Below are 15,421 nucleotides of genomic sequence, written 5' to 3' on the forward strand. Positions count from 1 at the left end.
GACTGGCTACTGGGCATTTTGGAATGCTGCTGAGCTGGGGGCTGCTTTCGTTGATGGGACCTGAGCGTACTAAACAAAATTTGTTTTGCTTTCAATATTTCGAAGCACACGCATGTCTCCATGAACGAAATCAGCCCCCACTGCAATTAAATCAGCCCCCAGCTCGGCAGAATTCCAAACTGCCCTGTTGTCAGTCCGGCCCTGCATGCCATCGGTGATGAGGTAATGGGAGGGTTTGACTCGTGTTGGTGTTCCAATCTACTTTAAGATGGCGTAGGCAGCTGAATACGCTGTTGAAATTCTGATTGTAACTCTGAATTTGAAGGCATACTGGTGTCAAGGTATCAATTTCCAAAGACAACCTGAACTTATTGTTATCAGACTTGCATTCAAATAAAGATACGTTCTTACCTCTATTGAATGCAAATTACTGTATTGATCATTACTGGTGTTTGATGGTTTTAAATGGTTAACTCATCTGACCAATATGGCGAATGGAACACCGATAATCACCAGGAACAGTGTAATATATGAGAATGTTGGGACCATTAAGAACCTTACCTTCATCCAGTAATCAATTTTTTTGTTAGTCGACTACCACGTGATGTATACGTCAATAAAATTATCAAAGTTTTAACAAACGTTTTTGTCCAATTTTGTCAATATGAATTTCAAGTCCAGGTTGACCATTCCAGCTGCAGAGCTACTTAACCAAGCTAAAACTATTCTCAAAAGTTAAGATCATTATTTATTCTGTGAGTGGACTTGATATCTGCTGCTGCATCCATGCTGCTTCAGAAAAGACAAATGAGCGCACTGCGACGTTTATGTCTCAACGCGATGGATTCCTCATTCATGAGAAAAATGCAGATGTAAAAATTAGAAAATAATAAAGCCAAATACATGAATCTTAACAGCTATATTGCACAAATATTCAGAGCATGATTTGTTGAATAATAAGTGCTTCGCCCAAAGTTTTGCTCACAAGCCTGCCGCTTGTAGTGCTGGTCAACCAGCATATCAAGACTGCATAGTTTTAATTTCACCTGATGCCTCTTCAACCCAACATCAGACACTTCCTGCCTCTTTACCTCACTCTTGCAAGTTCTTTTTCATCCCTTCTTTCTCGTTGTCACTGTTATTCAGACTTTCCTCCTTCTTTCCTGCATTTGTGTTTTTCTCTCTTTTGCTTTGAATGAAAGGCACTTTTTATCCTCCTCGGGAAAAATAAGTGCTGGTCCCCAAAAATGAGTGCTGGTGGGCCCCCACCTGCTAACACTGGCTCTAACTAAGCACTGTATATGTTGCCTTGAGGGAGGACTGACATATCAATTTTCAAATGAGGCTATCAACTAGAAATTGGGAAAGCACCAAAAGCTGTAAAACATTTTACCAACATATTTTTTTTAACCAGCTCAGTAATATTCCAACATGGTGTGAGGTTGTGTCAAAATCGTGTTTGAGGCCAAACTCACAGAGACTATGATGCATACAAATATGTACATGTTAGTGGTTTGAAATACAGTGTGAAATACATAAACTTTCTAATTTTTAGGTCCGGCATAGATACTGCTTTTAATTTAAAATTCATACATAAGTTCTTTTGTCCAGCTGTATTAACCAATTGGCTTTTTAAAGTGTCATTCACATTTTGTTTTTGCTCACCACAGCATAAAACATAGGTTGGCCCACTTCAGCCATTGACTAGATGTACTTTGAATAACAGCATTTTACTTGTGCACATTGGCCTAAAAAGTAGTGCTTTTCTGTCCCAGGATTGATAGGCTAATACCTGCATTTATTTTTTATTTTACTATGCATTATGTGGTGGATCGTGGTACCTATTTTAAAAGTATGCTTACCCCTTTTACATCAGAGCATGTTTACTTTTCCAGGTTGTAAGCTTGTAATACCTATTGCATATGTTTTGAATACACTGGTGGTTTACTGAGGCTAATGGCTTTACCAATGCTTGTTAACGTGTGGGTGTGTGTATGTGCGTGTGCATGCGTTCCCCTCCTCTGCAAGAGAAACAATTTACCCTGTTCTGTATAAAACACGTTCATGTTTTGTTATATTACATCTATTAGCTGAGTCAGCATTAATTCAATATCATTTGTTTTGTCCCAATGGAATGTCTATATGACATCAAGTGTTCTATTTCCCCAACATAATCTTTATCACTAAATCTGCTGTATCCCTTCAATCTGTCCTTATTTTTATGAATCTTGGAACCTGGAATTTATTAACATGGATGGTATGCTTCATGTCATTGTATCTGTCTTTTTGGAAGCAGTGGACATAAGTCTCGAGATTCTAGGCGTTCTTTTTTATCTTGCAGTTTGATAATGTGTTTATTTTAAGATCTGTTTTTGATTAATTTGTGTTAACTATCTATTACCCCTTCGGATACTATTGATGGATTTTAAAAGATGTATATCTGGATTTAAATCTGTGTATTTTATAGGGTTTTCAATAAAAAAAACAAGAAAAGAAAGAAAAACCTACCTGCCAACAATTAAGGAGTTCAACAGAGGACTGTTTTGGATCCAAATGACAAATGTGCTTTAAACACTTCGTTATAAGTCCTCTAGAACCCCGACAGATGAGGAGGCGGAGTGCCAAACATGCCAACACTCACAATGTATGTATGCAAACAATTGTTAAACTCCTTTTTAATTTTGTTTCCTGCTTAAAAATTACCCCACTTCAATACAAATCAATGGGGAAATGAATTGTCCCTGCTGTTTTCTAAATTGCCTCCTTATTTGTTCTCCTACTTTGGCATGTGTGCAATGGGGTGACAGCTGCTCCTGGTTAGAGTTATGGGCAGAGTTTACAAATGGCCAGTATTTTGCTAGAGTGAACGGTATATTTCAATTGATGGTAGTAAAACATGAGGGAATCAGTAAACAAATGTCTTTCCCTTTGTCTTATTGACTTAATAAAAGAGGACATCTCTTCAAACATAGCTCCTTATCATGGGGAGAACATGGCAAGCAATGTAAAGCTCGCACCAGCCTCAAGCCAGATGCATGTCCCTGGCTCGTTCAATGTGCTCTTGGACCCTTGAGTCCAAAATGAGCCGAGACTTTATATGGCTTCTGCCTGCCACCCACCCTGTAATCTCATGTGCCAAGAATTCAAAAGAAGGCAGTGACCTTTGATGTCAAATGGGAGACTAGCATAGCCATCTCATTGCTGAGTTGCACAATATGAAAGATAACCTGGAATCAATCCCAGCTTCTCTGCTTATCCAAATCATGTGATCCTAGATGAATATTATATTTCACCAACCATCCTTTTTCTTCATTATTCTCCATGAGAACACCTTCAAACATGTCAGTTCAAGATGTTTGCTTTACTATAATGTCGATCAGTATTTCATAAAAATCTTAGACAGGTATAAGGAGCACAGGAAAGCTGCCTTGCCTCTTTATTCACTAATGGCATTACCGTTGACACGACAAGGGGTTACCATGCATGCTGCTAGGTTCAAGTTTAAAAGCTATGGGCCTCATTTATGAAAAGTGACGCATCGCTGCGTGAAAACAGCGATGCGTCACTTTTCAGTGCGCACTCCTTGCGACACCAATGATGCGTCATATTTAATGTATGACGCATCATGTCGCAAGGACTTACAGATACGTCAGTATTTCTGACGCATCTGTAAGCGCAAAAGTGACGCATTGCTGGAGTATGTCACAAAAGTGACGCATCTCCAGCAATGCGTCCTTTCACATGGGGAGAGCCCCATGTGAAAGGGCTTGCGTCAGTCTTACGCCTGCTGTATGGCAGGCGCAAGATTTTGACGCAACCGCATCCTAAAAGTGACGCAGTGAAATCTCATAGATTTCACTGCGTCACTATTACGAGGCTTTTTGCGGGGGAACGCCCCCTCTGCATACATTATACCTGACGCAGGTATAATGTGGCGCAGGGGTTTAAAAAGTGACGCATCTACCTAGATGCGTCACTTTTTAAATATGGCGCAACAAGGCGCATGTTTTACGCCGCAGATGCGTCACAAAAAGTGACGCATCCGCAGCGCAAAACTGACGCAAGGCCTCATAAATGAGGCCCTATTGCTTTAAATAAACAGCTCTCAATACAGTGATACGCCATGATGTATTCTACTGAAAGGCGTCAGCACATTAAAGAAATACACGTTTGCATTTTGAAGAGACGTCATCATATTTTACAGGATCTTTGTTGCATGACTTGCATACCAAAAGTTCCCATGGCTGTCTGGACTGGTGAACAGGCTCTTGGAGTCAAGTCAGACCACTGCCTCGGCTTCCAGTACGCATGTGTTTGCCTGCCCACCTCTAGTCATGGGCTGTTAGGTTTACTAATGTTTCTCTTAGGAATTGGAGCAAGCGCCCAATACTAGGCGCTGTGGTGGTCATGCAGGAAGATCGCCTTTGTCATCACGTATTTATCCCAGAATCCTCTGGACACGCTAAGTGTCACACTGGTTTAGCTTTTCCACGTAGGTAAGCGCTTCAGACCCTCGTCAGGGGTAGTAAGCACTATTTAGATGTGAATACAATACAAAACAATACAGGTCTTCCGGGTCCCTAGAATGGAAAATGTCACGCTACACCCTACGTGTATGCGCAATGACGCAACAAGCCACGGCCATTGTGTTTAGAAGATGTTAATTGCGTCAGTTCAAGAAACCGTAAAGTTGAGTTGAAATACCCCTCAAAGATAGTAGACTGAAGGGTTGCTTGTCTAGCTCATAAAGAGGTTATCTCACTGACGACGAAAGTTAACGGCCGCTATTGATGGCTGTCTGTGAATAAAATACTTCCTTCCCACGTTTAGACGGGACTCGCTTAGAAAACCACAAAGTGTAATAAGGTCACCTCTGTGTTTTCTTTCTCACTTCTCTTGTCTCGTATTTCCTTCCTCTGCAAATTTGTAAGGAAGAAGATATGATCTGTGTGCTGTATCCAAGTGTTCACATATTGTGATTGTTAGGGGACCAGTTGTAATTTAACCAATGCTCAAATGCATGGTTAATTAAACCAGCGCGAATTTAAATCGCAGTGAGACATATGTTGAGCCCTAAATCAAGAAATGTCGGTGAGACGGGAATATTGTTGAGAGTTTACGAAGGACGAACAAAAAAATGCATCGTTAAACAACTGGGTCACCCTTGCTTTGCGTACCTAAAATAACTAGAAAAATAACATCTATGACATACTAGTGAATGTAGAAAGCGACAGTGGTCCAAATGACTCCGATTTACAATGACAAATAGACATGTTTTGAACCGTGATAGGTAACACGGTGTCCACGCGTCAAGCAAAGTGCCAGATACATTTTATAGTTTCACACCTGCCCGTGGCACGCGATCGCCATTAGTCAGTCAGTGGAGTTCCTTCAAAATCAACGACAAATTAGAACTTGTTCGATTGAAATGTGCGGGATTTTAAGGCCGGAAGTGGATTCGATGTTGAATAATAATTATCATCCTATTAATGACATAGTTTCCGTACAACACGGGCTGCCGCCGCTTCTGGATGGGGCCCTTTAATCTCCATGCGCTGTTACCGCAGCAGGTGCCTCAACCCGCCGAGCTATATGTATTCCAGCGAGTGCTGGATTTATGATTAAATAAAAACATATTGTTGCAGTTAATTCCGATGGATTTGCTACAAAAAAATATTGAGGCAAACTACATAGGAGCGAGGGTTCTAAATAAAACCGTTCCCTTTTAGAAGAAAACGGAGTAAAGGCGGCCAGTGACAGCAAGATTGTGCAATGTTTATCCATGCAGCTATATGCGCCAGAATTAAAATAATACATATATTTTAAAATAAATTACCGTATTTAGGTAAAAGCTTGTTACATAAATATACCATTAGCGCTTGCGACAGCATAAAGTCCGTCCCTCTGGTAGCCCTGTTCCATACCCTTCAGAGGTGTGGAGAGATTTATGAAAAAGTCAGGGTACTCTCTGTCCTCTTGTTAAAATGTTGAATGACCCATTACAGACACCAGACCTAAAATGATTTTTTTTTAACATATATTTTTTTAACATGCGGTAAGGTCCCGGGTGAGCAAAAGAATAAAACCTAACAAGGGGACAGACATTTGTTCAATACACTCCGCTGGCAAATATCGTTAATTTTATTTAAATATCTTCAAAGTATCCTAAATGTGAACATTTCTGAAGAAAAGTTTTTTAAAAACGCGTCCATAAAATGTCTATCGCGTGCCTGGAATCAGACGGATGCAATACAAGAAGGATTTCTTATAACAGAAATATAGTTTCTTGTTGTCGTGTTTTTTTTGTTTGATAAAATTTGCTTTCTCTGAATAAAATTTGGGATTTTTTTTCTCTTTAATCTTTTCACGGTAACCTCGTTGTGTGATCTTCGGACAAGTGTAGCAACATTATAGTTCGGAAAGCAGTGAGCTTCTGTTGATCCGTTATTTCAAATCATTTTTACAAATGCATGTATTTGTCCTAGCCTAAGTAACCCGTCCGTTGTGAAGCCTACGTGCGTTAGCGATCGCGGGCTCTGCATGTAGGCGTCGTATTTACAAGTGACTGGGAGGTCACTTTTAATATGGGAACAAGTGACGCACGGGTGGCGTAAGGGGCTTGTAAATAGTTCCCTTTGGGTTGTAACATTCAGTCCCCCTTCTCCCAACTATTCCGGGGCCTGGAATTTTGTATTGGAACATTTAGGAAGCCAGGATTTTATTTTTCACCTGTCCAAATAGAAGGCACCGCGAAAGACCCCGGGTTTCGGAATATAAACATCATTTAAATTGTGTACAAATTAATTGGGGATTGTTTGAAATCATATGCATTTTAAGGACGACCTAGTTTAGTCTATGTGGTGAACATACTTTAATCTGACAAGATGACGTCAATAGGCTAAAATGCAGCCTTCGAACCAGGAGCCCTCTGAATAAACTCGGTTGTACCATTACCAAATTACTTTATCCTCAGAAAATCAATTCCCCTTTCTTCCCTCAGTTCCATTACATGACAAAGCTCCCTAGGTGTTGCCTTGCGGCGATTCTCGTGCGCAAAGTTCGCCTTGTGCGCCATACAAGAGAGACGTATCTTTGCAAGCATTACTGTGTGCACGAATGGGTCGAAGACAGCGGGTACTCACCGGTGTCCTCCGACAGCAGGCAGGCAGTGAGCAAAGAAATGAGCAGCAGAAACCGGCAGGTGGAGAGGCCAGGCACATTACTCGGTGCCACGGGTTTATTGTATGATTCCATTAACTTAGGCATAAATAGGACATTACAAGTGGGCCATACAGTGTACGCCTGTGCAACCGCTGCGCGAGACACAATTATTTACAGGGAGCTTACAAGTCACCATATGTACAGTATATACAGCTTGTCGGGCGGCAGAGCCAGTGCAAGGTAGCAGCATCCGCTGTGCGCGTGGCACAGCCATTTCCAGTCCATCCTGCGCCCCCGGCGGGCATCAGCTATCCGAGTCCAGGTCGCTCTTGACGTCCTCTTGTCGCTTCTCCGGGGAGGTTTTGGACGTTTTGTTCCATTTCTGCGTGTTTTCGGACTCCTCCGACGAGGACCGCTTCTGTCGCCTCCACTTGGCTCTGCGGTTCTTGAACCAGACCTGCCGGCAAAAGGAAATAGTGTTAAAAAAAAGCCGCTTAAGGGTCTCAATGGTGCTTTGCAAGGTTCAAGCATGGGATGTGCCCTGAAAGAGCGCACGCAGGGGTCTCAATGCGGCTGTAAGGGGATTCAAACATGGGATGTGCTCTGAAAGAGCCACGCAGGGGTCTCAATGCAACTTTAAGGGGATTCAAACGTGGGATGTGCTCTGAAAGAGCCACGCAGTGTTAAAGCAACTTAAAACACAGGTCGAACATGGGAATTGCTCTGAGAGAGCCAAGCAGGGGCCTTAATGATTCTTTAGGGGATTCAGATATGGGGTGTGCTTTGAAAGAGCCACGCAGGGGTCTCGATGCAACTTTAAAAGAAGTTCAGACTTTGTATGTGGTGTGCGAGAGCCGCGCAGGGGTCTCAACGCAACTCCAACTAGGATTCAAACATAGGATGTGCTATGACAGAGCCGTGCAGGGGTCTCAACGCAACTTTAAGTAGGATTCAATCATGGGTTGTACTCTGAAGCCACGTAGGGGTCTCAACGCAACTTCAAAATAAGTTCAAACTGTGTATGTGCTCTGAAAGAGCCACGCAGGGGTCTCAACGCAACTTTAAGTAGGATTCAAACATAGGATGTGCCATGAAAGAGGGTCTCAGGGGTCTCAACGCACCTTTAGGTGGGATTCTCACATGGGGTGTGCTCCGAAATAGCTATGTAGTGAACTCAATGTAGCTTTAGAGCGTAAACATGTGATGTGCTCTGAAAGAGCCAAACGCAACTTTAAAAGGGGTTCAAACATTGTATTTGCTCTGAAGAGCCAGCAGTGGTCTCAATGAGGCTTTAAGCAGAGGTGAAACATGTGATGTGCTCTGAAAGAGCCACGTTGGTGTTTCAAGGCCGACCTGAGCCGGATTTAATCACGGGGTTTGCTTGGAGACATGTTGGGGTGCCATTGGCAGGCTTGCCTCGTTTTAAGCGAGGGTTAAACTGAGAACAAGACTTACCTGAGGCCTCGGGGCCTTTTTTAAGAGAAATTCAAACAGGACGTGTGCCTAAAAGTTCCATTTAAAGTCGCGTAAAATGGATCTCGTCGGATTTATTAGAGGAGACACATTTGGGTCTCCCGGACATGTCACCCCTAGTTTCAAACGGGACAAGTCGACAAATTTAAATTGGAATAAAACAGGGTGTAACATTCTAAAGGCCCTTTTAGGGGTAACTTAAACATACCTCACCTATGTAAGGCAGGGGTGTGCTTATAATGGACATGTTGAGTGCCTATGGATAATCCTTAACGGGCTTCAAGGCGATGCGCCTCGAAAGAGACATGTTTTGTCTTCTACCGAGGTCTCACCAGTCTCCAGACTGGGCGTGTGCTTTAAAAAGAGACTTCCCGGGTCTATGAGCAGACTTCGGCAGACTTCCGCGGGAGTGTGCCTACTACAGAAAGATATGTTGAGGTCTCGTGAGTAGATCTAACCAGACGTCAAGCTAGGGTGTGTTTCAACAGACATATGGTGGGCGGCTCAGTAGTCTTTTAAGGGCTGTGCTTACACAGGGACATACAGACATCAGACTTCAGTGCGGCGGGGAGAGGGTGTTTATTCGGGGTCATGTTGATGTCTCATGAGCCGATCTCACTAGAGGGTGGGGGCGGGGTTTAAGAGACGAGTGTGGGAGACTCAGTACCCTTCAGTGAGGGGGTGCTCATACAGAGACGTGTTAAGGTCTCATCAGTAGATCTCAGCACACCTCCGCGGGGGTGTGCCAGGCATGTTGGGGTCTGACGCAGGATAGGACTGGTCTATCCGGCAATGAAACAGTGCAAGAACTGGTTCGAGTTCAGTGCGTGTATAGTTTTTGTTGCCTGATTTGGGGCTTATGTCATGGTGTAATGGGTCATTTTCCCCCATTAATATTACCACAAACATGGCTTGCAGAAAGCGCAAACGTATACAGCCTGCCATACATTGCTCAACCCTTAAAGAGCATGTCTTTACCAGTTCAAACGGCCTGATTTTGTGGGCCACTTTTCAGCCATCTGATTTCCTAAAGGTGGCACTTTTATTTTGGTGACGGAGTCCGGCCTATATTCTTTCCCAGTCCGACTTGGTCTCAATCCCAGATGTCCACATACTTCAAACTTAAAAACAGAAATATTGGAGTCTCTCAGATCTAAGCGAGATTCAAACAGAGGGTGCATTTTTTCGGATTTTTGTGGCCCATGGGCAACTTCCATCATGGTTAAAACAGCGGGCCCCGTCGGACTCTAATCCCGTCTTTATACATAGGACAGGAAGCACTTGCAAACACGTGCACACTCACGCACGCACCAGTAAACACGGACGCACCCTGCAATGGATTTAGCATTAGTCTAATCGGTAAAGCAAATGTTCTATGGGTGCGGATTGCGTAGAGACACATGGACACATTTTCCTTACAGCCTTCCCCAGTCCAAAGTCCTCTGAATGTAGTTTTCGTATAGAATGTGCAGTTTGTACCGCGCTACACCTATCTCTGACTTGCAACTCTTGTAAAGCATTCGTATGTTTGCATAATGTAAATAAAACGCATTCCGATGCGTATGACCAGTCTCCTTGATACTTTGACACGTTATGCTAACTCCTCTTCTCGGGGGAGGGGCGGGGTACACACACTACGCTCACCCCCGGACTGCACAACTAAACGAATCTGGTACTTAAGAGACTCGCCGTCAACGACCTGTGTCTGGCCCTGAACTTAAAAGGCTTTTTATCCACCGTTCCTTGTAATTAAACAAAATTACGCGACAGGGCATAATTGTACTTTTTACGACCCAAAATTCTGCGATTGCGCGCAGGGATGGTGGGAGATGGGAAGTCCTACATTCAGGCGCATGAATACCCTGTACGGGAGCGCCTAACAGATTAATTTGTGTTTAATAATTCCAAAAATAAGGTACACACACACACACACCCGAGAAAATATGTCTGTAACTAAACAGACAGGGATAGATAGATAGATAGATAGATAGATAGATAGATAGATAGATAGATAGATAGATAGATAGATAGATAGATAGATAGATAGATAGATAGAGTTATAGTTAGTTCCCTTAGAATGTATGCGCGCTCTTCGCCGGGCTCACAGCTGTCAGGGCCACTACTACCCCCTCATCTCTGTCCCGATTGCTGCGTGGGCGCATTTTCACCACTAATGCTGGCCTAGTGCACGCACGGCGAAATCAAGGGTTCTTGACTGAGCCAGCTTTGCAGCTGCGCTGTGCACTCCTGTGCGTCAGGGGTGAAGCTGGGCTCTACTGAAGCCCAGCCCGGGCATGGTGTTCGCGGGACAGACAGGGCGCTTCACTCACCTCCACCTTCTCCTCTCGCAGGTGGACCCTCCTCGCCAGCTGCTCGCGGGTGCCCACATCCGGGTACTTGGTCTCCTGGAAGAGATGCTCCAAGGCCTCGAGCTGCTCGTCGGTGAAGATGGTCCGGTGCCGCCTCTTCCGGCGGCAGTGTAGCTGGTTGAGGAGCTGCAGCTCGGAGCGGGACAGGGTGCCCACGTTCATGTAGGGCATCATCTGGTGGGGCATAGGGGACATCAGGACCGAGCTGGAGCCGTCGTAACCTGGATGGGAGCAAGGGAGGGCACGGTGAGGCCAACGCCGACTGTAAATAGTAAATAGCAGCCCCCCTGCTCACACATCAAACTTTCCCCTGTGCGCTCCCGGGGCAGCGCAGAGTACAGCGCAGGCCAACAGAGCTCATAAACACGCACGCTAAGGTTGCCCTATGTGATGCGGTGCTGGTGTCAGAGCCACACGCGAAAATGTGTGTACTTCTTGAAAGTACCGCCCTGAGCCCCCTCATTAATCCAAAACAATGAGGTGACTTCTGTCTAAGTCCCTGAAAGTGCACATTTGACAACACAAAAAGAGAGAATTGCAAAACACACACCTGACCAATTTTTAATTCTTAGAAAGTATATACTTTGCAATGTATTAAAGGGACAGTTTGAAAATACCCAGGGAATACTATTTTTAGCTTCTACAAATTATCTATACTTTACACCTGTAAAGTTCCCGTAATAAACTCTTTGTGGAACTACCCCCTGCGTGTGCTACGTTCTTTATGGATTATTATGGATTAAGAATCCGTGGATGTTGGAAGCGTGGATATATATATATATATATATATATATATATATATATATATATATATATATATATATATATATATATATATATATATATATATATATATATATATATATATATATATATATATATATATATATATCAATCATCTGTGGTACATAATGAAAATATTATGCACAACCATCCCTAGATCCCTACACTGTCCCTGGATAATCTGAAATATGACGGGTATTTCTTACTCTCCCTTTTTTAAACCTTATTAATCAAATGTATTTATATGTCAAATTTGTAAACGTAACCGTCCCAAAAAAGGCTGTTTTGTCTATAGGTTGTCATAATCAAGCACTTACCACTACTATTAATTTGTATTTTTATAATAACGTAATTTATCCATATTTCCCACGTGATTTTTATGTGTTTTAATGCTGTTGAACCGAAATAAAGGGCTTTGAACTGAACTACACACATTAACACGAAACAGAGCCAGGACATAAACACTCAACTAAATACTTTTCAACTTATTTAAATCACATATTTCCTATTCTGAAAAAAGGACTCTTCCAAAGCGCAAATCGAGCTACTTTTATCTTCTTGAAATCGCATGTCTTGTAATACAAAAATGACTGCTCCAAAACTCACAAACTAGACATCGAGCTGTCTTTCAACATCTTGAAATTACTTATTTTATGACTCAAAAGAGGAGTGTTCGAAAACACACATCTAACTATGGTTTAACATTTTGAAATTCCCTATTTTGTAATATAGAAACCCCGTTTCAAAACACAACCGTAACTACTTGTTATTAACTTCTTTAAACTACATATATTGTGTCAAAAAAGAGAAAAGCCCTCAATAAACAGAAGTGACTATTTCAAAATCCTCAAACTTTAGCCTATAGACCTTATAAAATAAAAACTGATTTTTTCCACACACTTATCTGACACGTGGGGTCCCTCTTGAATGTATATATCCCAAATGCATCCAACAAATGTGTAGAAATAATTGAAAACGAGAGATTTAGAACTGATTAAAATGTTTCTCTCATAGTATAAAAATAGTTTCAAAATACCAAACAGGAAGCTTTTAAAGGTATTGTGGAAGTCGCAACCCCGAAAAAGGTCTCCTAAACACCGACCTTTCTTAAAGTTTATATAACTTGGAATACAAAAAAAGGATAACTTCTACACACTGATCAGAAACTGTTTAATTTCACTGGAAGTAAAGATTTCATGTCAATGGAAAAGTTGACACGTTTTAAAGTTCTTAGAAGTACACGTCTCATAAAACAAACACAGGTAGTTTCAAATCTGTACCAGGTAACATTTAACATCCATGAAAGGAATTGTGCATACATATCACAAAATCGAAAATAGATTTCACATACTGAAAGTGTGGAAGTGTCATGCATGAAAATAATGTCAAAATACTGGTTTCGGAGCTTGCATAAAGTTAGCTCATTATGCGATTAAAGACATCCAAAGAAATAAACGTATTTTAAGTAAAGTTCCCATAGCTCAAAACAGAACTCGATCAACTGTCTTTATAGCTGTTTTAAGATTAGACCGCTTTATACTTAAATGCTAATTCAAAACACTCATCGGACAATGCCTTCTTAAAATATTGCTTTAATTGTATACTTAGAACAGGAGACTGCGTGAATGTTGATGACGACAGTGTTTGTCCCATGGATGAATCACGCAAGTAGCCTACGGCCACGAAGTAACACTTTCAAATGGGACATAAACAATGCTTTCAAAATAGACCTCGGGATATCAGAGACTTGAGGAACCAATCACGTGTAAGTGGCAGTTGCTCGATAGATCAGTAAACAGACAGATAAGTAGAACGATCGAGAGAATGAGAAACAGAATATAGATAGAAGGACATGTAGAAAGAAGGGACATATTTGGGAAATAGTGCGACAGACGGGCGTGTGACAGACAGACAGACAGACAGACAGACAGACAGATAGATAGATAGATAGATAGATAGATAGATAGATAGATAGATAGATAGATAGATAGATAGATAGATAGATAGATAGGTAGGTAGATAGATAGATAGATAGATAGATAGATAGATAGATAGATAGATAGATAGATAGATAGATAGATAGATAGATAGATAGATAGATAGATAGATAGATAGATAGATAGATAGATAGATAGATAGATAGATAGATAGATAGTCTGAAGTATCCCAAAACAGGTATACAGACTCCAGTCTGGAGCACAGATGCTCATACAATTTCAGTATAGTCAATACTAGGGACTTTGCTACTTTTCGTACAATATGGAAGTTAAACAGTGTGCCCAAGTTAATGTGCAGGTTAAACATTGTGCCCAAGTTAATGTGCAGGTTACACATTGTGCCCAAGTTAATGTGCAGGTTACACATTGTGCCCAAGTTAATGTGCAGGTGTAGATTTCTAAAAATTCCTATTTAAAACACACGCAGAAGCATACCCATACATGTATAAGCACATCTATACGCACATGTATATATAGGCTTTGCGTGCAAAATGTGCACACTGATGCAGCATAAAGTACAAGCAGTATACATACTTATACCTTATATCTACGATGTTTATCATAATTGTTAGCGTATTACGGCACGAGGCATAGTCTGAAAGTTTAAGGACGGAAAGAAGTTGTATAAAGTAACCGAGCTTTTAGGGCAGCATTAACTTCTCATTCATCGCTCTGCCCCTCCCTCCCTGCCCCGGTCCTTACCTGAGCTCGGAGTCGGAACGCAGGAGCACTGCTGGGCCCCGAGGGGCTGCATGGCCCCGCAGCACCCGGGAGCCCCCGGAGGCTGCAAGTGCAGCTGTCCGTAGTAGTAGCCGCCGTTGTAGCCCACCCTGGAGCCGGCGAGCGTCGGGAGGCCGGCCGTGGGGCCTAGGGCCCTTGTGTAGAAGCCGCCGTAGTCCGCCGCGGTGGGCGCCCCGTACAGAGGCTCCCCCAAGCCCGGGTAGAGCAGCGGGCCGCCCTGGTGCAGCAGCACCGAGTCCTTGCCGCGGGGTCTGGCGGCCAGAATACTGTCAATGCTGAACATGCCAGAAGGCATCACCCACCCGGGGGCTGAGCAGAGGAGGCTGCCCTGGCACAAGCGCGCACGAGCTCTGACGGATGGACAGCCCCGGTCACGTCTCCTCCCAAACTCCTCTCCCGTGGACTGAACTCCCAGCGCCTGCTGCAATGCCCCATCCTAGTCCCAGCCCCTTTTTTATACCCAGCCCACGTCATCCTGTACTCGGCTGCAGTGCACCAGCCGTGGTCCTGCTTGGGACCCCGGGCTGGGGGGCAGAGAGGCGTGAAAAGGAAGCCTGATCTGTGTATTGAGATTTTAATGAAATTAAGGTAATCCATTCCCCCATTAGGAAAAGCGCTTTAAGAGCCCCCCGGCCACAGCCTGATCCCTGGACGCAGCAGATAATTGAACGGGTTAATCTGATTAATGCCTTTATGGAGAGGCGGTTAACAGCGACCTTAGCCCCGCCCCCTGAACCCTGCTCTTTCTGCTGTGATTACACATTATCGGGTGCAACTTCCTCAGTCTGGTACACCATTAAGTTTGTAAACAACTACTAAGTGTGTGATGCTGGGAGGGGCGGGGGAGGTCTGAATGCAACCATTTCTCTTTAAAACAACAGCGGTCCTCCCGATTGT

General features: G+C 43.0%; 1 protein-coding gene across 1 annotated transcript; it reads right to left on the reverse strand.

The window, feature by feature from the left end:
- Positions 1–7,209: 7,209 nt before the first annotated feature.
- GSC (goosecoid homeobox) lies at positions 7,210–14,927 on the reverse strand. Its single transcript, XM_086936642.1, has 3 exons — positions 14,486–14,927; positions 10,965–11,224; positions 7,210–7,618 (listed from the first exon to the last, which is right to left on the reverse strand). Exons 1-3 carry the CDS (start codon positions 14,817–14,819, stop codon positions 7,466–7,468), a joined length of 747 nt encoding a protein of 248 aa, XP_086792768.1. The 5' UTR covers positions 14,820–14,927; the 3' UTR covers positions 7,210–7,465.
- Between the last annotated feature and the right edge of the window lie 494 nt (positions 14,928–15,421).

The sequence above is a fragment of the Lissotriton vulgaris genome, chromosome 9 (assembly GCF_964263255.1).
Source record: "Lissotriton vulgaris chromosome 9, aLisVul1.2, whole genome shotgun sequence".
In the NCBI taxonomy this organism is placed as follows: domain Eukaryota; kingdom Metazoa; phylum Chordata; class Amphibia; order Caudata; family Salamandridae; genus Lissotriton; species Lissotriton vulgaris.